Genomic DNA, 25,248 nt, shown 5'->3' with positions numbered 1-25,248 from the left:
GTGTGTGTGTGTGTGTGTGTGTGTGTGTGTGTGTAGTTGTTGCTTTGACAGAATCTGGTATCGCAACCTCCTGTATATATGTATGTATACAGCATGAGAGCATTTGAAGAGTTAATTGTGATCGCAATAAAACATCTGTAAGTTCCACCATCTGATAGATCAAAATTGAACCTTTACAGGGATACCTTACTTGTAATGTAACAAGGAATAATAATTGCTGTTATAATTTTAAAAAAAAATTGAACGTATCTTTATACTATCTTTTCGTCTTTTTTTTTTTTAGCTTTCGCAGATATCTCAAATTAACAAGAACGAGATTAACCCGTTTTGCAATTAAACTCCTCAGTCACTAATTCATCTTTATCCTGGTCATTGATGTTTGACATCTTTGAGGTATCATCTTCACTGATAATGATGCATTTTTTTGTCAAATATTTTCATATGCATAATGAGGTTGCACAGCTATAAAGCGTACACTAAGAAAAGAAATTGTCTTGCAACATGGTCAGATAGGCAGCCAAAAAGATTCTACATACTCCCCTTTTCTGAAGAGTTTAACAATCTATAGTGAGATATTTATTTCACTTCAATGCAAATGTGTTCTGCAAACACTTTTTAATATAATGCACAGAACAAATTCTGTTCATTCTTTACCCAAGTGAGCAAGTGCAAGAGCTACCATCTATACGCAACACAAATTCAACAGCTAGGATGTAGCTTCAATCAGATTTGCGGAAGCAATGCTAATTAATTTCTCTGGCCAGAGTTTCCACACAAATCGCTATTTGCATTATCACGATCTGAATGAAGAAAGGTCAGTATCTGAGATTTTTTTCTGGTCATCGGCTAAGAACAGGAGTGATTTGAGACCCAAAAAGTGACAATCGTCACACTCTTAGCTCCAGTGTTATTCTCATCTTCCCTACGACATGCCCTGCATGGTCACTTCCAATACTCATAATATTCACTATTAAGGCTACAATTTACAAAGAACTGTTCAAAGTAATGATGTGCAATTCATGTTAAGACACTAGTGGCTTTCTTGCTCTTAAATCCATATTGTTAATATTATGTACACATTGCATTCTCTTCAATAAAGAAGCACAGATCTACACTGCATATTCATCAGCTACACATTATAATCATACCCATCGTTCATGGAGAAACAAACGCTCCACAGATGAAGAACTTGCATGATTTGGTTTTAGCGTTCTGGTATGTCATTATAACCTTGCGTGTCCCCTTTGTCTATGATGGAAAATTCCACACACTGCCATCACTTTTACCGTAACTGGCCATCTAAAACACACCCACCATTTTTTCAGTCCAGTCAGTGTGTGCATGAATCATACACAGAGCAGCCTACTGCACACTCAGACCAATGCATTATACAATCCAGGTGTTTCTGTGCTCCAAAACACTAACAACAAGAAACTCATTTAACATTTTATGGTATTGTACTGTATATAACAGCAGAAATACCAAAAAAATAAATAAATAAAAACAACAACAGATGCATGAAAAAAAAAATTGCAGGTTCTTTTTCTTCTCAACTATAGTGATGTCAAAACAAAACAAAAGGGACAACATATTCTCAACGTAAATAAACACGGTGCGCTTTTAGATACAATTGTAATGGGTAGTATTCTCCAGGAATACAGATATATATATGAGGTGGATTCATTTACTGGTGGAGAAGATTAATAATATTTTCCCTCTCTCACTTGACTATATCTATTTGGACCTCTTTCCCCTCATTCACACTATATTAACAACAGTAACTCTCCATGATAAGTATGTGACATAACAGTTTCTGCCAAAGTTTGAAAACTCTCATCCCACATGCCCTGCAGCTGGAATCAAAGCCTGCAATGTTCACCTCAAGCAATCTCATGAATAATGGCTCAGTGGGAAAAAAATAATAATAAATATCTAACAGCAAGCATGATTATGTGCTACTGCATATGGAAGAACTGCTTCATTAACATACAAAAAGAGAGAGAAAAAAAAATTTACAAACACATCAGTTCCTTCTGCATGAGCTCCTTATTGCAAGGTTCCCACTCCTTGCAAACAAAATGTCACACACTCATCCATACACACACACACACACACACACACACACATACAGACATACACAATGTACTTCATTTCATAAACTTTCATTTTACTCTTTCAACTCAGATAATTAGCTAATAGGTATGTCACATTTCATCACTTAATAACATACAATAGCCTTAAAACAAAAGAGAATAAGATAAATATTACCAAAAAAAAAAAAAAAATGCCCCCTCTACAGCAGTGCAACACAAGATCATTGTGGTAACTGCCAATTTATCAAAAATTTATAATCGATTACAAGCATTTATTCACACTTCTTTTTTAAGTATGGAATGGATCTGACTTCAAAATGCCCACATTGTAGGCATAATTTTCCAGTAGTGGTTCAGAGTTCGTATTAAAGACAAAAAGAGAGATTAAAAAAAGTGGAGGGAGGGATCCAGTCTTCATAAAGGAGGCAGATTCCCATTTTTTTGCACCTCTATCAATGTGTCTTCCTCGTCCTCGTCGTGGTTCTTCGCCAGCTTGCGGTACTCGTAGTCGGAGCTGTCGCTGCTCCAGTCCTGGTTCTGGCAAGAGCAGGAGCAGTAGCCGCTGTCGGCCGCCTGCAGCGCCCCGAAGATGATGAGGAAGAGGAGGAGGCAGGAGAAGCAGAGGACGGCGATCCAGCTGCCCAGCGCCATCCAGGAGGCGTGGGTGGAGCCTGAGCTGCTGGCGGGGCCCACCAGGCAGAAGCCGTCCGACTTGTGCAGGTGGGCCGGGCACTCCACGCACTGGCCGTTGTCCGGCCCGAAGCAGGTCGCGCAGGAGTTGTGGCACGCCAGGCACTCGTGCATCACCGTCTCGTTGGTGATGTTGGAGAGCAGGTACTCGCCGGAGGGGCAGTGGGTGGGGCCAATGTGGGTCTTCACCGGGTGTGGCTGGGTACCGTAGAGTTGCAGAGTCCAAGCATGCAGAATGCCTGTGAGAGCAAGATGGAAAATCCAGCTCGACACTCTCAAAGCTGAATAATACAACCTACGCAATGGCTACTATTACTACTAAAAATTGACTTATAAATGCATCTGAGACGGTGTGACCAGTGTGAAAAATGGGATTGTGCTTGAGGCGGCCAGAAATCATGCTAAATTGCCATGAAATTATGCCACATCATATCAACCAATTGTGCTGCCCAATCAGCTGGGCACAAAAAAAAAAAAAAAAATTATCAGATTTTTTCCTACAAATTTTGGTGCCCAATTCATGGTGCCCAATCGGTTTTTAGATTTGTGGTTCCCAATCAGCTGATTCTGGTGCCCAATCGGCTGGTCAATATCATCAACAAAAAAATTGCTGACAAACAAACAAACAAAAAAAGGTACTGCAGTACACAAAATGCATACTGATGTCCTTTCGGTAAGCAATTTTGCTAGAATCATGCCAAAAACAGACAAATTATGCCTAGTATAATGCTAGATGCTGAAGCGTCAAAAGTTATGCCAGAAAGCATAATTATGCAAACTGTGGCAACATAGATCAAAAATCATGTCAACAATGCCTTGCAAAATATCTCTGTCCAGAATAAGTGTTTGCACGTCACCTACTTCATGCCCAATATCTCAGGCAATGTAATCAATATACATGCTGCCTGTGCAATGGCTTCATGCCCGAGGTATCAGCTCGCTTTACTACTATGCACAACACGGTCATAAAAACGTGATTTATTTTTATACTGGGAAAGAAAAATAGCAAAAAATATTTCTAGTAAACCTATAATAATATCCAAAATGTGAAAGATATGCACCAAATCAAGATGTCATTAGTACTGGGGCAAGAGAGCCCACCTGAGCCAATAATGTACATACTGATGCGGTCCTGTCATCTTCCATTGCATGGAGGTAAATGACAATAACCCTTTTTGGGTTACACTCTGTGACTGGTCTATAACGGAGGACAGAATCAATTAGACACAACCTGCAAAAAAAAAATGAGATGCTTTGAAAGTCACCGCTCACCTGAATGCGCCGCCACACCATTGTTTTTAATCTTCAGCTGCCACTCCCCCTGTGGGTTCTCCCCCCACGTGTGCGTCGTCATGAACTCCCACGACTTGAAGCCCTTGCTGGAGTGGTCGTGCGGCCGCCGCGGCAACAGCCTCGAGTGTGTGCCGGACGGGGAGATGAGCTCGATGGTGAGGTCACCACGCCGCGGGAAGTCCAGGGTGATCCGGGAGACGACGTGCTCCAGGAAGCGCACGTGGTTGCTGGGCATCTCCTGGCAACCGGTCGTCTGGATGCGGATGGTCAGACCGTCCCTACCGTTAATGCTCCTGCATAATCAGTATCGAGAGAAGAACACAGTTTCGTTACAAGCTAGCAAGAGTGAGAGTGGTCCAAAAATATCAGTACAGGGTTTTCTTCTTTTTTTTCTTTTGATTATGAGTTGCATGGAAAACTTGCTTGTGTGATCTTCACTGGACAATTTACCTTTCTACCTCCCTTTATCACTTAAACCAGACATTAGCCAGCACATAATTTGTGGGTAAATGGGTTCTTTCCATGTACAACTGTATATGCTGTTATTTTCGCAAGGGTTTACTTTTCGCGAATTTCACAAATCACTGTTGGACGGTGGACCGCAAACTTAACAACACACCAAAATATCTAGAACTGGCAGCCGTTAGTAAACTTATGATAGCCTTAGTGTCAAAATCGCTAAAACAACATCTCACAAAAATGTTTGCTACCTCTTCAGTCACAAAAATATCTGTATGCAAAAATTACAGCTTATATAGTATACTAGAACAACTCAGCATACTGGTATCATTGGTTTGATGAAGGTCCTGCTATATCCTACAGCATGAAGGACACACATATAAGTTACATAATTATTCAAATGTTCCCTCCATGCACTCCTCCCCCCCCCCCCCCCCCCATAAAAGAAACATACCATCTAAATGGTAGGCATCTATTTCCTAAAATAGCATCACTCTTAATACAAATATCATGCTCATATATACTCAAAGCACTGGAGAATGCTTTCTAAATTTATAATTTTTTGCTTCATGGCAAAGAAATGCTGCTTCTATAGACTGCTTTGGAACACCCCACCCTCATCTGTGAAATCCTTACTTGAGCACACAAAACATCAGCCCCACATTTCTACATTCCTGGGAAGCCATAAAGGGCATACAATGTGATGTGTCTACTGCAAAACAATCATTAAATTACTAAAGACTGTTTAAGTCATTTCCTACTAGATTCTAAAAAGCCCTATATACTTTGTACATCAGCCAAAGGCTCTGGTAGGGAGCAGGTTAACAGCATTGAACTGAGAAAGTGCCAACAAGATTCGGTACTGACATTCCGCTCCCATGTAGGGCGTCCACTGAGCAGAGGCGCTGGTCCGGAGCTGTGGTCCAGTTTTTGGCCATCGTTACCATGGCGCCCGCATCCATCAGACCAAAACCATAGTCATGGCTCACTGCGGATAACATATAAGGAAGTAAGAAATCAGAGACTCCGATAACACAACATAAGAAACAATGTCCCGTGGCATCAATCACGCATCCATCATGCACACTGATTGCATTCCAAACCAAGCTTAGAGATTTCCCATCTACAATGAAGCCCTACACATCTTTTCCTCAATTTTGCTTTTAGAATGTATCCACGCAACATATCATTGTTGGTGGTGTGTGAAACATCAATGCACCATGATGTCAGAAGTGCTGTATAAATTTGACAGAGAAGAAGAACCAGAAATTCTCCTGTTTCCCAGTCCATTTGCCACCAATGTCCATTCCATGAAAGGCCTACAATGTACTTTCCACTTCTGGGTAAACAATGGAGAGGTTACCCTGTACGTGCATTGAAGGTAGTAAGGCATGCCTCGACTAATGGAGTTTTCTTACCGTACATCGACAACTGTTTACAAAATGGCAGATGTAGCAAGTCAGTTTTGCGGAGTGAAAGTCAGCCAAACCTGCACGTGATAACTCAAGAACCGCTTTTCTGAATTTGTCCATCCTATCTAGCCTTACCAACCGCAAGCTGGTGTTGTTGATCTATCTCCCAGAAAGCAAGGCGCTAAATTGACTGTTGCATATGAATGGAATAAGGGCACACGAATTGCCAAATGCAAGAATAGGAACTTATCCCCCCCCCCTTCCCCCTCCCCCTGACTAAAAACATCTCGCGGTGTGGCTCTCTCATACAAGTTGGTCTTACCTCGTAGGTTAGCCCCGTTTGTCACCCAGTCATCGGTTTTGAGGTTCTCCGGCCGTGCGGTCAACACAATGATGTGTTGCATGTCTCTCCAGGTCATTTTGGGGCTGAACAAAGAAGGAGAGGGAGAAAATAAAAATAAAGGGAGATGATCATTCATTTTCATCCGTGGACTGAGACTGCATACTGCAGTGGTATTATTGCTGCTGCTTAGTGCTACCGCTAAGCTGCACATGGATACACTGCCTATAATGCCACTTTGCAAAAAAGAGAGAGAAAAAAAAAAAATAAATTGTGGGATTTATTTGATGTATTAGCAATCATTAATTCAGATCACTAACACAACATCTTATTGCATAAAGCATTAAAAATTGATTTCACACACATTTTAGTAAATCCAAGTTACAGCACTAAACAAAACAAAACAACAAATATAATTCGTCAGAATGACAATTTTTTTATTGGAACCGCATGGCACCAAATACCAAATCATTTAACAGACTTACAAAACATTACTTCCAAAATAATTCCTCCTCTCAATGTCATCTCTGGCATCTTCTCTTGCCTACGGTTCTACTCCAGAGAAGAGTAGGTAGTAGAGCTAAACATCCCGGTACTGCCTGATTTTAAAGTCTCACTTTACTGGAAAATGTTTCAACTACACAATGTGTTCATACAGCCCTTGACGTTGGACATCTGCATTCCATCACATATACTACACTTTTGAGACCAAGTACGGCAGACTCAGGCTCACAACAAGATCCATCAATTACTAAAAAAGAATAAAATACAAAACAAAACAAAACAAAACAAAAACAATGTAGATCTAAATCCCATTTCAATATCATGTCTGGGGATTGGTTTTGAGCAGGAGATGATGCAACATGACAAAAAGTAGAATGTTCATATCCCATACTTGGCACATTGTCAGGCCTTTTTTTATTCCTTCATTGCAATTATTGCTTCAATCAGCTCAAAATGCAATAGTTCTTTAACACTTTCCCCATCCATCCCCCCCCCCAAAAAAAAAAAAATAAAAATTCCCAAAATGATAACAACAGATGAGAACATTTTAAAAAAAATGGAGAGAAAATGAGGATTTAGACATTTACTTTGCCTCCAGGGCCAAGGCACAGATCCCAGCTGCTAGGGGTGCTGAGGCTGATGTTCCACTGTGGCTATCAGTGCACTTTTTCCTCAGATCTGTGGTGATCTATGAAACAAACCAAACACATAATAAAAAACACCTAAATATATGCATGCATGCATATACATCTGTGATCAAACCCTTCAATACTGCCAAATTGTGGGTACTACCTGGAAGTACATGCCATGATGATGACATTATTCCATCATGTAACATTTGATCTTAAAGCAAATATCAACAGTGAAATTTAAGAATAGGGACAGACTGAGAATTACTAAAGAAAAAAAAATTACTCTCAGCTACAAGAAGCCTGATACGCACGAAGCACTCCAAGTTATCATAAGGGACTTATAGGACTATTTCTCTTCCTCACTGCCATCATTATAGGACATGCTTGCCGATGAACTGCGATGTGCTATTCTGATGCTAGTGCCCCCTCTATAGACAAGAGATCACAAAAATTTGGCATTAAAAGATTAACATCCTCTGAAACTGGCATGGTTGTTTTAGTCATTAAAAAAGGGGAGAAAGAGAGAGGATGAATGGTTGCTTCAGCATCTCAAAATGGATTAAAGAACAGGTAGGATGCATGATGAGATGTTCATGAAGAGAAAATGATATGAATAACCTTCGAAGTACCGATGGTCACCCTCACTTGTGACTTGTATACGAGTATATACACATGTGTGCGTGTGGGGGGTGCTGGTGTGTGATCACACGTGTTTCTTTGTCCACTTCATATTGTTCCTGCATCATCCTATCTTTTGCAAGACAGTATCTATACATACATCCACAGTAAATCTGTCTGTATCCAAGCAAAATAGTGTAAAGTATACTGTCCCCATGAAAGAAGGGAAGTTGAAATTGCTAGCACCTCGAAATTCTAAGGCTTAAATCTATCTCAACCCATGCTTGTTAGAGACATCCAATCTTACCACCCCATCCCCCCACCCCACGTTTTGCTGACGAGGAGTGCTTCTATCTACTGTATATGCCATATATTTAGCCAGTCTAATTTTTCAAGAATCGGGACTTCCCGACAATTTCAGTAGTGGTTAAATTCGTGATCATTGAGTACAGTGATAAACAGAGACATGTGCATGGGCACGTCACATTAGATTAGAGTTAATCATTTTGCACGTTGTTGAATTGACAAATGACATTCGAGTGAATCGCGAAATTCTCCAAATATACACCATATATGGTACAAGAGATGGCTCTCTCAACATCATCATCTGGGACGTACCACTTGTTTTTCACCGGGGCCCCCGCTGCTGTATGTAGTCGCCATGGTGGAGGCACAGTTCTCCGAGTACCACGGCACGTTGCCCTTCTCGCTGACGCTGCTCACTGATATGGTGAAGATGGAGTTGGTGTAGCCGTCGCAGCCGCAGCTGTCGTCCACCCGCCCACCATTGCCCGAAGCCCAGATGAAAATAGACCCCAGCCCACCACGCCCCTAGAGGAAAAAGAGAGAATGGAGGTTTCAAATTGTTACATACAGATTGATGCGGATGACGGCTTTGCAAAATTGTACCATTTTACACAAAACAAACACACGGATCCTAAAAGAATGTGTCTTTTATGAAAACAGCTTGATTTTTTTTTTTTTTTTTGAGGGGGATCAATCTTGTTCTGCCTACACACTCACATGTCAATGCAAACTAAAAAACAATAGACTTAAGCTAATAAAAATATTCAATTAATGATCATGATGAATAGAAGCCAATAATGGACATGATTGATTGCATTAAGACCCTACATTTCAATCCTCAATGTCACAGTATTCTACCCTCATTGCCCGCATTGTATATCTCTAACAATCAGATAAATTTTCAATGACTTTTCAGCATTGAACTGCACCCAAAATATTGTATAGAGTTGTCAATTAACTATATCTGGGAGATGCCCATGAAAAAACGCAATCAATATCTGGAATGGGTTACAAGGTATCAGTCGTTACAGACCTCCTGAAAAATCATTACCTCTCCTTGTGCGTGCAAAACTTGTCAATTTTTTTCTCCTGCATCTTATTTGACATGCACAGCTGATAAAACACAAAGAGCAGACAAAACTTGAAATCTGACCCTGCCATCAGATGTAACCTTGTGCTCTGCCAAGAGAAGAGGACATCATGTTTTTCCTGAGGTAGACACCTCACACAAGTCATTTTTTTTTTTTTTTTTTTTTTTTTTTGGTGACAGAAAGGTATCATGTGCCCTAAGGAGAGGATATGATCGATGTGAATGGGACACGCTTAATCTCAATGACCTGCAGCAGTAGCAGGTGGTGTGATAAGCCACATTCAAACCATTTGAGACATTTTCTGTGAACATACATGATTATCAAACAGCCATTTGAGTTTGTCAATATTAATATATATGTTTACAATCAATAACCACAGAAGTCATATTAACACCAATTAGAGCCACGCACAGCCACGACCAAGGCGGAGAAGGCCAAAAGCTTGGCGAAATAAGGTGCAGGAAAGCCACATCATTGGACGTTTTGGCCCTCATTCATTCATTCACTTACACTGATGACATTCAACCTACAAGTAAAAAGATGTACATGTTGAAACACCTCACACTTTATATAGGCCTATATATATATAATGAAAGACCATAAACATTAATGTCATGAAACTTTCACAAATCACACTTGGCATTTGATGCATTGTGTTGACAAACACTTTTGCGTTCATTTTACTTTTGTGATTTTTTTAAATTAATTGTCAAGATGTAATCAATCACATCTAGCTCCTCGCAAAAATTCTCAAAAGTTTCATGCACGCAAAAATTTCGGGTTTCCAGTATACATATATATAGGCCTATCTCAATGTATGGAGCTAAAGGGCTCCTAGAGCAACACATCAATATCAACAAAAAAGAACAAAGCATATGAACAAAAACAAGCACACCTGGGGGAGGGGGGTGTGTGGAAATGCTTGTAAGTGTGACTGTGAGAGTCAATGTGTGTACCTGAAGGGTGCCATTCAGGAAAGCCTTTTTCGCGAGCTTTCCCGGTCCGTCCACCGTCTGACCGTCATCGTCCGGTCCCCATGACGCACTGTAGATGTCGATGACCTGGGGGTTGTGGCTCAACGACCTGGCCTCCACGGCATCCGTCACTTCACCATCCAGCATGCGGACGCCTATCGTAAGCAAGTGGGCACAGAATATGAAAAGCAGTCATGATGGTTATTAATGAGACAGAGAAACACATTCAAGCAATTTCACTGTTAAGAAAAAACTCTGCATTCTTCCTCACCACTTTGTGGAGCTTAATAAAAGCAATTAGGTATGACATTACATCGTTGGTTAAAAGTTAGAACCAAACATATCATTAGCAAGCAAACCAACGGCAAGCCTTTTTTTGGGGGGGGGGGGAATTCTTCCCTGAGGTTGTGAATTTCACAGTCAGAATCTGCCTGTTATCAATGTATGATATAGTGATAAGTTATCAAATATTTGAATTCCCACTGTCATAAAAAACATGAAGGATGTCTGGGGTTGATTTGCATGACATTGTAAGGAATCAGTATTTTTTCAAATTGTTTTCTTTGTTTGTTTAAAAGAACCTCACTTACATTCTAATACCAAGGAGGCCATTCACTGGGTCATTTCCTGTATGTGACCTTTTGATTTTTTTTTCTTTGTACTTTGAATTGAAATGTGTTATAATTTACCGAGGGATTTTCAAGTCCCCTCAAAAGGATTACGCAATTGAGGATAAAGTGTCTTTTCTGGAGGAACAACCCCAGCAAACCAGGGGACCTGAACCAGGGACATCATGATTGGTTATGAGTATGTTTGTTTCTGTGGAGGGGAGCAAAGATGTGAAGCCTTCAACATTTTGAGCAATGCTCAGCTCATGTGCATATTGATAACACAGAAGGGAGCGCAGTAAGAAAAATACACAATCTCAAGGCTACCATCCTTCAAGTGTGGTGTCGAAGACCAACAAAGAAACGATGACAACACAGCACACCACAAACCCTGGGCTGTTCCCACCACCAATGGGTGCAGACACACCCCCCTCGGCTGTCCTTCCTAGCAAACTTAATAGGGGGGTAAAACTTGAGTTGCAGATGAGCGACATCCACTCATCAAACATGAACATTGGACTCCACTTGCATTGGCATTGGCCCACCCCTCTTTCAGACCCCTAAACAATCACTGCAATAAGGGCTGCACATGTGTACAAGTACAGGTACAGGTAGGTTAAGGCACCAGCCCCGATTTTCAGTGGTTCCACAGGTGTTGTCACAAAGGGAGATTACAACAGACATCAAGTCAGTCAAATCTGAACCACTGGCTTCAAAGGAATTTTGGGTCTTCTTCTTTTTTTAAATAACTTAAAAACTTGACAGGCTCACAGAAATCATGATCATACACAAACAAATTTAGAATCTTATCATTTTGTAAACTGTCAGACTGATCTAAAATAATGATTCAATGCTATATTGTTTCCTTTTCCATCTAGAATTGTACTCATCAAATTTGAAGAATTAGAGGTGGCTTGCGCAGGAAACGAATAATTTTTCAATTAGAATAACCATATTAAAAGCTAATATGAAACAAAAATGCACCAGCGTATTGATTTTTCTCCCCAACAAGTCTCTTAACATTTGCTTCCAAATATTTGCATGCCTTCACTCAAACAGCTGTTACAATTTGTTTGTCAAAGTGTACACTGCACACCTCCCCTTCACAATGTTTTATAGGTATTTAACTTTGTGTCTGGAAGAAATGAGAAAAAGTTCATAATCCCCATGCCTTGTTTGCTCAGTACTCAAAAATGGGAAAAAAAAAAAGGAAAAAATCAGCGTAATGTGAGATGCTTGCCTATCCACAATCACACTTCAATGCAATAGATGGAGAATTTTCAGCTATGGAAGGTTTTCTTTTTTTCTCTCTTCTTTTTCTGTATTAAAATCATGTGCAGTAACGTAGAGATTTGTAACACATGATGAGCTCTGTTGCAATGCCATAAAGATGCACTTTCATCGGTTGAATGTAGAGAATGCGACTTTACAGTTCTGAGTATCATCTATTACCCAAACAAATGTTCAGGAGAACCTGCCACACTGAGGTATACATGTACATTAAACTGAACATAAAACTGAACATACAATCGGGGGCCAACCACAAGAAGAAGAAGAAGTAGTGCATGTATCTGGAAAGACACATCTTTTCCACAAATGGGCAATACAGCTAGAAAGTTATTGCAAATCCTCTCTGGCCGCTGTAGCTGATGGGTGAAGAACTTTCTCAAGAAATGTCTTCACGGGTACCATTAAGGTCGTTTGAAAAAGCTGAACAACTGGCTTCATAGCAATTTTGACAATTTGACATATCATTTTTCAGAGGATATAAAAAAAAGAAGATTAAAGTGACTAATGTGATCTCTCTATAGTGCTTGATATTAGCGCCGAAGTGAATCGCTTATATAGGGAGAGCAATGTGGCAATTCACATCATTTTATGGGCATTTTCTTTTTTACTAAATAAGAAAAATAACACAAAAAAAAGACTTTTAATGTGTCTTCCCCCACCCCCCCCCCCCCCCCCCACACACACACACACCATATGATATGAGACATCCAGCATGGAGAGATGACATACATACAGCTGTACATCCCTGTATTTAGCAACAAACACAGCCTAAATGATGATGTGCATTACATACATTCATCCCTCCTCTGGCTCATGGAACAAGTTTGCAACAAAAGCTATCACCTTGTCCCTTGCAAATCAATATTTTACTGCATACCCTACACTGGAAAAAAAAAAAGATTATGGAATTGGTTAAATTCACTAATTCACTGCACAAGTTTGGAAAACAAAATTGCAAACATTAACCATTCTTAAAATTTTAAAAGAAACATTGGCATTTATAAATCTTCTAAAATGTATCGCCAATTTAAGGATTACTTTTCAATTCAGCAGATTTAAAGACTTTCGTTCTTCCTGCTCTATAAATACACAATGTCTCACGGCCAAGCACAGGGTGTAACTGAAAGGAAAAATTTCATTCTACTTTGAGAAATACCAGTATTGAGTGATAAAAAGCGATTATAAAAAGATGCAGCATAAAAAAACAAGAGACCCGCGGGTCTAGCGCTCACCTGAGTATCGCAAGTTCACCTTTCACGCAGTCACTAATCTAAATTATTTACAGCTCCACCAAAATTTGACCAGGCATTCTCAAGTAGAAGATGAAAATGTACAATAAAGGCCCAATTTTTTTAAGATTCCTTAATTTGGGGGGATTGGGGCCCCCTGGGGCCCTCTGGGTGGGGCATGGTGCCCATTTTGATAAATTGAGATCCTGACCCCCTAGGGATGCTACGTGCCAAGTTTGACAAAAATCCATCATGAGGTTTTCAGGAAGAAGATGAAAATGTACAATTCAGGCCCCCATTTGGACCCTTCCAACCACCCCCCCCCCCCCCCACCCAAGAGGGGCACCCCTGGATCTCCTATGAACAAACTTGAAACTACAGTCATTAATGTACTCACTCATAGTATTATCTCAGCTCTATAACTTCTGATTCTAGAGAAGATTTATAAAGATTCCTTCATTTGGGGGGTTTGGGACCCCTGGGGGCCCCCTGGGTGGGGCATGGTGCCCATTTTAACAAATTGAGATCCTAACCCCCTAGGGATGCTACCTGCCAAGTTTGGTGAAAATGGGTCATGGGGTTCTCAAGACGACGATAAAAATGTACAATTTAGGCCCCATTAGGACCCCTCCTCACCCCCTCCCCTGGGTCCCAAGGGGGGCACCCCTGATTCTGCCATGAACAAACTTGAAACTACAGTCATCAATGTACTAACTCATAGTATTAACTAAGCACTATCACTTCTGGTTCTAGAGAAGAAGATTTTTGCAGAATCCTTAATTTTGGGGGGCTTGGGCCCCCTGAGGGCCCCCTGGGTGGGGCATGGTGCCCATTTTAACAAATTGAGTTCCTAACCCCCTAGGGATGCTACCTGCCAAGTTTGGTGAAAATGGGTCATGGGGTTCTCAAGAAGAAGATGAAAATGTACAATTTAGGCCCCATTAGAACCCTTCCCCACCCCCCTCCCCTGGGTCCCAAGGGGGGCACCCCTGATTCTGCCATGAACAAACTTGAAACTACAGTCATCAATGTACTAACTCATAGTATTAACTTAGCTCTATCACTTCTGGTTCTAGAGAAGAAGATTTTTACAGATTCCTTAATTTTGGGGGGTTTGGGCCCCCCTGGGGGCCCCCTGGGCGGGGCATGGTGCCCATTTTAACAAATTGAGTTCCTAACCCCCTAGGGATGCTACCTGCCAAGTTTGATGAAAATCGGTCTTGGGGTTTTCAAGAAGAAGATGAAAATGTAAAAAGTTTACGCACGACGCACGACGGACGACGCACGACGGACGACGGACGACGGACGACGGACGACGGACGACGCACGACGCACGACGCACGACGGACGCCGGACGAAGGGCGATCGCAATAGCTCACTTGAGCCTTTGGCTCAGGTGAGCTAAAAAGCGATGTGGTTTCTACAACTTCATGAGATAGAAAGGATATGACATCATAAAACTGGAAAGGGGAACAGTTCTGAAATGTGGGAACTTGGTCCACTGAAGCCAAGGCCACACAGCAAACTCTTGAACAACAAGCACCTCACACAGTGCATTCAGGAAATATACTACCGATCACATTCATGCAAGAAAATGAAGAATCTACCCATCATTCAAAAATTTAAAGACTCCTCAGACTTATACGGGCATGTTCTATACATTGGATGATGATAAAAACTATGGCCAAAAAATTACAAATACAAATATAATTTCTATATTTTTGTGATTTTTTTTTAAATTAAAAATATGTTAAACTTTTGTGTAATTTTGCACAACTATAAATACAGTTATATCAGTTCCTGGCATACCATTTGTTAAAGTTTTGCATTGCACCACTGACAGCATACAGCTGTAGCTGTTGTTTGATGTAATATGTTTGATTGGTGCCTCTTTGTAAGGTGTGCCCCAATATTGATTTGTTCATTACCCCATAAAATTTGGGGCCTCCCAGCAGGGCCTCTGCAGAAGCCCTCTGGAGCTGGGTTAAAAGCCTCAGACAGATTCCCATTTAAAATTCATCACTACTAATAACGAGGAGCACACAACACTGGAAAAGCAACACAGAGTCAGGAGAATATTTTATACACAATTTTCTGGGTTTTTAAACATCTTTTGAATGGGTTTGGTGTTGAAACGTAAAACTGAATGATTTATCTTACATAATGAACACCACATGTGGGGCTTTGGTATTATGAGTGCCTTTGACATGATCAGTTTTTGATGGTTGTTGGTCTGTTTGAATTTTAGTCTTTGCATCCATTTATGAATTATTAGGAATTTTGGTACACGTTTAAACAGAGTACTTACAGTGTACTGTACATGTACAACAGAGATTGGCATTTCCCTACACTATAACACACACAATATATACACACACATGAAGCTAGTCTTGCTAAAGGATCAGGATATTAGCTAATCCTCTCGCAATTACGAGGAATTTTTACTCAGACTATGGACCCTGAATCCTTCCATCAAGATTTGGATGTAATGGGAAGATCCCACTCCAGGTTGAAAGTCTTTGGGTAAGCAGAATTATGTGAATAATCAAGAGTGCTGATGTACAAAAAATATCCCGCAGCAGTTTCTTTCTTTCTTCCTTTGTCTGAATGAAAAAGGAAGGCCAGATAGAGGTAGCTAGGTTACAGTCTGTATTGATAGCAATCTCGTAGAAAAGTATGTCTTGTGTGAAGACTAACGGTAGAGGCAATCCCATCCACATATGCCTACATCAGCCCTGTACTGAGACTAAGTATTCCCGCTAAAGTCTACAAACCTCTCACAGTATCATCAGTAATGACAAACATTTAAAAAATTATATGCCACTCTATGCTTAACAAGTAGCTTTCAAAGAAATACAACAGAATTGTAATGACCTTTCCATTTGTTGTTCTTACTTGAGTTTTCTCCAATGGACAATCGGGCAAAGAGTGGAGGGAACCAAAAAAAAAAAATATCCCTCTGCCTGGAAAACAGACTAGCACCTCAATCTTTATCACTCACAGGCACCGGAACTCAGATGTAAAATTTACTGTATTTGACACCATGCACATCCTGGTTTATATCCTTTCCCTGTTCACATTTGTTCGTTGGTCTTTCATTTGTCACACATCTAGCTTTTATGAGTCAAAGATACTTTCCTTGAACTTTAGAGAACATGATGCACAGAGCCTCCCACTTATCTCCTGTTTTCTTAAAATTTGTTGACGGGGAATTCGCTTAGAAGTCATGAATCTTCAAAGGTTCGGTTCTAAAATGCATGTTTTGTCATGGTTGGATGGGAAGACTGGAACAACACATGTTGTCACAATGGTAAAATGATACAAAGAAAAATACAAATAGAATTCCACAGAATTATTATTATTTTGTTTAAAGCAAACATTCCTGTGACTTGTTATTGACCTAGATGGTCTGGGTAATATTATTCTCTTTGCCTTCTGAGAGAAAGAGAGACAGTTTGCATTGTGTGTCTGTGTGTCTGTGTGTATGTGTGTGTCTGTGTGTGTGTGTGTGTGTGTGTGTGTGTGTCAATTAAAAAAAAAGTCAAGGGCTCTTTCTTTAAAATGATTTTGAACAATGGACAGAAAGACAAAAAAAGTTTCTAAACTATATTTTTTCAACAGTTTCCGGGAAAAAGTCATCAGCATCATTTTTCTATTTGTGTTGGGAGTTCGCTTTGGATTGTTTTTGTTATTTTTTTTTTTAGCATGTTATGCCAAGAGACATCTGCAGCTCTTTTTCTTTCTTTTTTTTTTAAACAAGTTTTGAACCAGAAATTTACTTCACTGCATTTGTAATCTCTGCCTATTCAAATCCACACTCATGGAGAAGAATGGAAGAGGGGGGAAAGAGCCATGAAGAGAAAGAAAGACTCTAGAGGGATTTCATAACTACCCCGCAGTGGTTTGCAAAATGAGGCTAAAACAATGGGTGCATCTTTTGCAAGAATTTTAGTTTCATGCTCCTGTTTCAGGACTGGTTGCCATCATCTTAACAGAATTTCAAACTTCATTGAATATTTTGTTATTCTACACATCATATAGTTTCCATTATTTCATACAGATATCACACATTTCACACACACACACACACACACACACACACACAAAAGAAAACAATTTTCAATATAACCATTGCTGGCCTCTAGCATATTCACTGAATTTGTAAATAATAAAATATAGTTCACATACTATGAATATCTGCTGAAATTCAAGGCGCCCTGGGAGATTCTATTTCAGATCAATTGGCAATAAAGGAGTAGAGAAGGGAACAAAAAGAGTGTTGGTCCATAGACAGAATGCAAGTTTCATTATATGCGCACAGTTTTGTTATTACTGAAATATGGAAAAGTTGTTTTCGTTCGGATTTACAAATTTGTGTCAATTTGTTTGCATTCAGTTCTGGAATTTCACTTCGCTTTGTTGTATTCGCCACAAGACACAGTCCAATGGCATTTATTGTCTGTGTGAGTTTGTAGTCCCATGTAGCCAGGTGTGAGAGGCTGTAACTGAATACAGTTGGCATTGAGTCCTGTCGATTGAGTGTTACTTTGCTTTCTTACAGTATTCGGCATTGCCCGATATGATTTTTTTTTTTTTTTTCGGCTGGTCCTGTTTTCCTTCCACTCGACAATTAAATAGAAACTTTGCACTTCAACGCCGTCGCGTACTGTGCCGATACAAATCTGTGTTTGCATTAGTTTGTTATTCCCAATGCAATTTGAATCTGTTCGACCATGCTGTGTCGCACTGATCATCCTCAAAAGGAACAAATGGGTTCGTAAAGTGAGGAGCCATTGTTACAATTTAGTAGGAGTGGAGTGTAACTCTAGTGTATGCAATCCCGATTGAACAGTTTGCTGCTTCATTACGGCAGAGCATTCACTGGAAGCGGATATCGAACAGAGCAAATTTCAGGCATGGATACACAAGAATAGATTTGATACAGTTTGACATTTCCATTACAATCTTCAAAATCAGATGTGGCATGGGTGCATTCAACACATCACTGTCAAGCAAGCACGAATCTAATATCAATACAGCCCCAATGAATGTCTACTGTCCACAATTCACATCGTAACACAAACACCCAATATTTGAAGTCTAACATGATCTGCCACAAAGCATACGACATTATCAGAACCCAAAAGGAAAAAACAGTGTCTGACAACACTAAATTATTTACCTGTCAACAAATGTTATTTTTCTGTCTGTCTCTGTTTACATCTAACCTTACTGGCATTTTCTGTCTACACAAAGGACAGACATACCAGAGCTTGTAACATTTAGTTTTATTTCCTGTCTGTTGAACAATGGGGTCATTGAGTTCACTGCTCAGTTTGGAAAAGTTCTGTTTCTTTTCTCTTTTGAAAATCTTTTTGTAGGATCACTGAAACAAACAACCATTGTTGAACTTGTATTTAAAACTGTACATGAAAATCCTTGGAATTTCCTGTTTGTGTTTATCTCATTGTGTTACATTGTAGTCCTACACATATGCACTGATTTCAGTATGTCAGCACTACACCCGTACTCTGCTAAAGGCTGGGTCAGGAAGCCAAATTTCAACCTGATTTAACTCTGTCATTTCATTTGGTACTGTACATAATGCCAATGGCATTGTACAGTAATGGGTCCGAGGGAGTTAAGAAATGAAGCCAGTCTTCTAAAGAGCATGCTGCAGTGTGTGGAAGTCACACACAGTCACGCACTAACCATACACATTATTACAATTATTACACTATCACTAGCCATAATGACTTTGTCCTAGGGAGAAGGTTATATCGTTGACAAAAAGAATACTGCCATAATTTGATTTCAAGCAAACCAGTGGAATAGCTGTGAGGCATTGACATCACTAGCTTGTATTCAATCCTGACTAATACCAGATACCAGAGACTCCAACCCTTAGTGTCTCTTAAATAGGGGGATTCTCCCACCTAGACCCCCTAGCAAACTGGAGACTCTGATCACATGCACACCATTATGTGTGCAGAGCGCACACCATGAGTGTGGTGTAGGCCAACCTTGCCAATATTGCAGGAGATTTTGCAAAACTGGCCTCAAAGTGGGGGATCTCCCACAGGGACCAATAGAGTTGGAGTCTCTGCAATATCTCAATTTCTTTACTGTCCCATTTCAGCGAAACTTTACCAGTCCTGCTTGTTTTACTCATTACTTCTTATTTTACAAGCCACCTTCCTAACACAGAGTGGGGGTTTCCCTTACTTTACCCAAAAGGGAACCCAGGGACCAGTCAACATTCCACGCCCTGGAACCTCTCTCTCTCTCTCTCTCTCTCTATCTCTCTCTCTCAAGCTCTATTGGCGCCGAGAGACTTGTTTAACTTGACAATAGCCAGCATCTTATCATCAAGTGAGTAATGTCACGACTCTGCCCTCAACTTTTGACTTGTAACTTTAAATGCGACCTCATCCCCCCCCCCCCCATAAAAAAAAGGTCCTCATATAAATTCATAGCTCTGTCAGAGTTTAACCTGTGATGTGTCTCATCAAATTTTTTGTTTGCATGTTTCGATTATGGGAACAGTTGTAACATCTCTGAAGGAGGGTCACGTCCTGCAAGTGAGTGATATTTGTATTGTGAGAGAGGAGTTGTTCCAGGCTTGCTTTAAATTCCCTCCACAGAGGTTGTCGGGCGAGAAGAAGCCTCTCTACACGTCTTTATGGCTGCAGTGAAACCTCTTTGATTTATGTCGAGTCCAAACGATAACCCTCTGGTATCTGGTCACATGAATGGCTTAGTCTTAGTATCAGACTCATTACTTTTGTCAATCCCGGCTACATGCTACACTATGCGTTGGGAGGTAACAGCATTTCTCCTACAATGGACTCCTAGCCCATTCCTCTGTGGTCCAGATCTAGATGGCTACAGGATGCAGTCACTGCTTTTCGCCAGAGCTGGTTGCATTAACCCACTGAGGACAGGCTCATTTTGCTACAACACACATTTCCTACAGACACTTGCCCAAGTATACTTGGGACTCGTCCTCCACAAGTTAATGAATACAATGTGGACAGGTGAAATACAAGTGTCTGGGAGCCACACTAATAGGAAAAAGGCTCTACAAGGCGTGGTCCACTTACCTCCTATTCCAGCCCTGTAGGCCACACCCACACTGCAGATGCTGTTGTTGGCTTGGGCAGCCACCTCTCCCGCACACCTGGTCCCGTGTCTGATGCGAAGAAAGAGAAAAAGATGAAAAACCATCAGACGACAGCTCATTTCAAAGAGCCGAATTCTCAAAATACATTATCTCATTCACTAAATGAAAATGAAGTACTCGATGGAGCATGAGACGGCAAACTTGAACTGCAGTAAGCACATCATTTAAAAAACAACAACAACGATTTAAGGACATGAAAATAACTATTACATGATTGACGTGTGTCTAAACTGAACATGCAGGGTCAACCATGCTGGTATAGACAGAAAATACTGGTACTGAAATGCAGAGATGAATATATCCTCTCAAAATAAATCAAGGCCATATCATCTGTATGATACTCAATCAAAGAGGTTGATCTGCTTGACAATGAAACTGACATTGACTGGGTACATGGACAGGGTGAATATCGTTAATGGTTAATAATCGAAAGTGCAAATATGACATAATGATAGACGATGAAGATAGATACAGCACTTTCCATTGTTAATCATACTGGCATGTGATAGGTGAGTGCAGTTTGCAGCATAATATCTGAAGGGTGAAATTCCACAGCTGAGAGACAGAGTATAGCTGATTCCTCAGCAAAGACACATTGGGTGTGTGCAGCTATTTGCGAACACACCACTTGCACGACCAAGATCTAGGACGTTACTAGAATTTGATTTATCGCATGTGTGATGGCAGGGTGACATACGGATCGATTCAGAAACTCGAGTGGTTCTTGCCGGGGCACGATGGGGTGTTCGTTTGCCCTGTCCACTTCACAAAGTTTCCTGGCCGCATTCATCTTCACGTTGATGCATCGCAAACACTGTTGCGAGCAGTATTTTTCAACAATGCAGAGTGGGGGAACTGTCTGCCACTGATAAATTTATAAACATCTTGCCAATAGGACAGTGAGTTAAACAACAACAACAACAACAAAATGGCTATGACATTTCACTTGATGTCAAAACCTATTCCGTGTTCAATTTAACTCTTAAAAACAGAAAGTATGTTTGTACATACAATGTACATGTTGAGCTACCAACATTTGCGCATCATAATAATGGAGGTTACAAAGTGCAATCAGGGAGATACTAAACTTGGGTGATACCTGGATCAGATTCGACAATGGCAATGACCCAATCGGGGAGATTTTGACATTCTCTCATTGCTTGACACAAGAGATCTTCTGGGCCAGCAAAAGAATAATGCACGTTCTCAATTACCCTTCAATATACCCCTTTGCCACAAATGGCAGCTGCCAAAACTATTGGTATCTGGCAAGAAGGTAAGTGTGCTTGAAACATGAAGTTGGAATCATCTGTCAAAGGAACTAGCACCTGGTAACAAGGTCAACTTCCTGATGCAATACAGACCTTATACACCTTTGGATAAAATGGACCGGCTGAAACCCCATCACTCTGATGTAAAAGCAGGAACAATGTCTAGGTCTACATTACAAGCCATACCAGTATGTTGAGAACTTAAGAGGTGTGGTTGACTACGGCAAAACACTATGTAATACACTTTAACTGGAGGATGGACAAGCTTCCTTTCCAGAAAACATACTATAGTATTGATATACAAGTTTTGAGTGGTGATACTGTAGTCTTTCTTCAAGGGCCACGGAGGTTCTGTACAGGATTGGAAGAAGAAGAAGAAGGGCCTCTGAGCAGAGTTTGAACTGAACTCCCCACCCCCAACTTGTTAATTTCAGAACTGAACAGTGTTTTTTGTGTGTTTTTGCTTGCTTGTTTGTTGTTGTTTTGTTTTGCTTGTTGTTTGTTGTTTTTGTTTTTTTGCTTATGCGATGTGTGTAGCTGTAAATAGAGTCAGATAAGACTGATATTTGCTTCACCATCCCCAAAACCGCAATCATTCTTACTTGGGAATGGGGCTAGAGATTTTCCCTTGTTTACAGCATCTAACAATTTATTTCAAGTATAAAATATTTGTAGCTTATAATTCTTACAACAATATGGTGGGAGCGGGACCACGCCATGCAAACATGTACTTTTCAGACTGGATTTCAAACATTATTAAACACTCCCTTTAATCAAACAGAGTGAAAGGGTCACGGACTTGAGGCACTGAGATAAATCATCTCCTTTTTCATGATACCTCCTCCAAGATTTGGGTTCTATCATGTGTGAACTTAATGTTCAACATTTGCTTTTCGACTGGCTTTCAAATAGCCCCCGCTGACTTTGCAAACACTGCAATGTACACTCAGGGGAAGAATATCTGTAATGCATCGTTAGAATTATTTCCTACTTGACAGCTATGAATGCCTGGAAAAGTGGATACAATGCTTCATTTATTAATGTCATAGTCCAGATTTTTTATATTTTCTAAGTGAAGAAATTGCCAAAAAGTGGATAACATGCTTCTTTCATATAATGCCCAAGTTTGTTGTTTAGAGAAATGAATGCCCATGTTTCTGAATGATAATTTGTTGGCAAAATCATGCATTACTTTTAGGGGTTATACTTGGCCAATGATACATTGATGCGAAGTTGTAACAAATTTGCCATGCATGTGCTCAACACACAACTCATGGTTACGTTGGACTGACAATTACTAGTGACATTTGTGTCAACATAAGATTGCCAAATGTTTTGTGTCTTTATGCTTGCTCTACATCAAACCTTTCATACATATGATGTATTCTTCAATAATATTTTTATTCTTAATCACGGGAGGGGGGACCCCAGTGAATTATGTTTTCTTTCTCACATCTGAGAAAACAACGGAGCTCTGTTGTATGGTCTCACTCTCAACAAAACATCATGAGGTTCTGAAGTTCTAGAAACTAGAATTAAGGGACAATGTTTTTTTTTCTCTTAAATGTGAGGAATATTTTGTCTGTGGGTCGAAAAGCTGACGTGGCAGGAAACATTTGTCCATAACTGAGCCAAATATGTTTCAAATACATGCATTGTTCAGGCGACATTTTGTTGGGACAGCAGGAATTAAAGCAAACATCATTCACAATCTCAAAATGGCAAATTGCCATTTCATCTGATCCAATTAGCTATGTGTCCTCATTAGACTAATACTTCCCTTTCCAAATAAAAAACCCCAGCAACTAACAAACACCACCAACAATAACCTAAAACAAATAGAAAAAAGGATTTGAGGTTGAAGTTTAAGATTACCATCCAGGATTAGGGTTTATGATTATTGCAGGTTGGGACAAGGGCTGGAGTCGGAATTCTAATTTTGTTTTTTTGCAGGATTAGGGCAAGAGATATTGCCATTTAAAAATGGCATCACACATGATCTGAATCTGGTAATACAGCAAATGTGACTAGTTTCAAAAGGAAACAAACTTTTGTAAACTTGGAAAGTCATCAATACATCATATCCTCTTCAACAGAGTCTCCTATACTGGTGTTCATATCACCTACAGGGGTAAACACTCAAATATCATTCTGCCATCCTGCGCACCATTCAATATTTATAGCAACGGATGTACATGTATATCTGCCACACACGGAATACAGAGGATTGAATTGTAATTTGACGATCGGAAGTGGGAAGGATACGGGAACTGTGCAGACTTCACTGAAATTTGGTCGAAGGAGAAAGAAGTGAACAAGGAAGTAAAAACTGACTGGCCCATCACGTAATTAAATGTAAAGTGTTCACTTAGGAACTGTCAACTCTTCACCCATATGTTGTGACTTTACACACTCCAGAAGCGGATCTGGGGGGGGGGGGGGGGGGGGGGTGGGGGGGTGGGGTGGGGGGTCGCAACCCCCCCCCCCCCCAAAAAAAATAATAAATAAATAAATAAAATTCCGGGGACCATTTACCAAAAATAGTGGTGTTTTAGATGCAAGAAAATGCCATTTTCACACACAGATTTTCAAAAATTCTCCCTACTGTGGGAGGGGGGACTCCCCCCTCCCACACACTCCCCCCCTCGCTCGCTCCGCTTGCTCGGGCTCGGTTGCTACGCTCCCTCGCATACCGCCCCCAACCCCCCCCCTTTATAAAAAGCTAGATCCGCCCCTGCACTCACATGAACTTGATCAAACACAGAAAGTTACAAAGTTACAAACAGTTACCTACAAAGGGAAAATAGGCAGCAGCATTTTGAGATTATACATTACATGGCGGTAACTTTTTTGTTTTCACTATCATTTTATCCCCCTGATTACAACATGAATGTACTCAGTTAAACAAAACATACATATTGAAAGTCACAAGCTACACATGCATGTTGTATGTCCCTTCCCAATCCCCAACCCCATCCCTCCTAAACTAGAATACAATAGGCCCATTCAGATAAGCATTATTGGTTTTTGGATCGGGCGATGCAAAATTTAATTTATTCAACACCAATTCACACATGACAAAACAAAACACACGCACAAACAAACAAGAATTATTGCATCATGAATTTGAAATAGAAAAAAAAAACCAACTTGCTCAGCAGCAAGCTAAGCACTTTACATCACTGACCTGCACATGCCTTACCGACAACTGAAGCGCTGGACCCTGGGAACCTCATCCCTGACTTAGAGCAGCAA

At 40.4% G+C, this 25,248-nt stretch overlaps 1 protein-coding gene across 1 annotated transcript in view; it reads right to left on the bottom strand.

The window, feature by feature from the left end:
- Window positions 1–1,638: 1,638 nt before the first annotated feature.
- Window positions 1,639–25,248, bottom strand: part of LOC139741703 (furin-like) — a 63,004-nt gene continuing 39,394 nt past the window's right edge. Inside the window, exons 6-13 of the mRNA XM_071652285.1 lie at window positions 20,643–20,731; window positions 10,395–10,567; window positions 8,660–8,872; window positions 7,379–7,479; window positions 6,270–6,373; window positions 5,403–5,523; window positions 4,056–4,369; window positions 1,639–3,022 (exon numbers count right to left, since the gene is read on the bottom strand). Of these exons, the coding sequence (XP_071508386.1) occupies window positions 2,508–3,022; window positions 4,056–4,369; window positions 5,403–5,523; window positions 6,270–6,373; window positions 7,379–7,479; window positions 8,660–8,872; window positions 10,395–10,567; window positions 20,643–20,731 (1,630 nt within the window). The 3' untranslated portion in view covers window positions 1,639–2,507. The remainder of the gene's footprint in view (window positions 3,023–4,055; window positions 4,370–5,402; window positions 5,524–6,269; window positions 6,374–7,378; window positions 7,480–8,659; window positions 8,873–10,394; window positions 10,568–20,642; window positions 20,732–25,248) is intronic.

The sequence above is a fragment of the Diadema antillarum genome, unplaced genomic scaffold, assembly GCF_040938485.1.
Source record: "Diadema antillarum isolate AM-2024a unplaced genomic scaffold, OU_Dant_1.0 seq00000946_RagTag, whole genome shotgun sequence".
Taxonomy (NCBI): domain Eukaryota; kingdom Metazoa; phylum Echinodermata; class Echinoidea; order Diadematoida; family Diadematidae; genus Diadema; species Diadema antillarum.
This window is presented reverse-complemented; position numbering and strand designations above follow the sequence as displayed.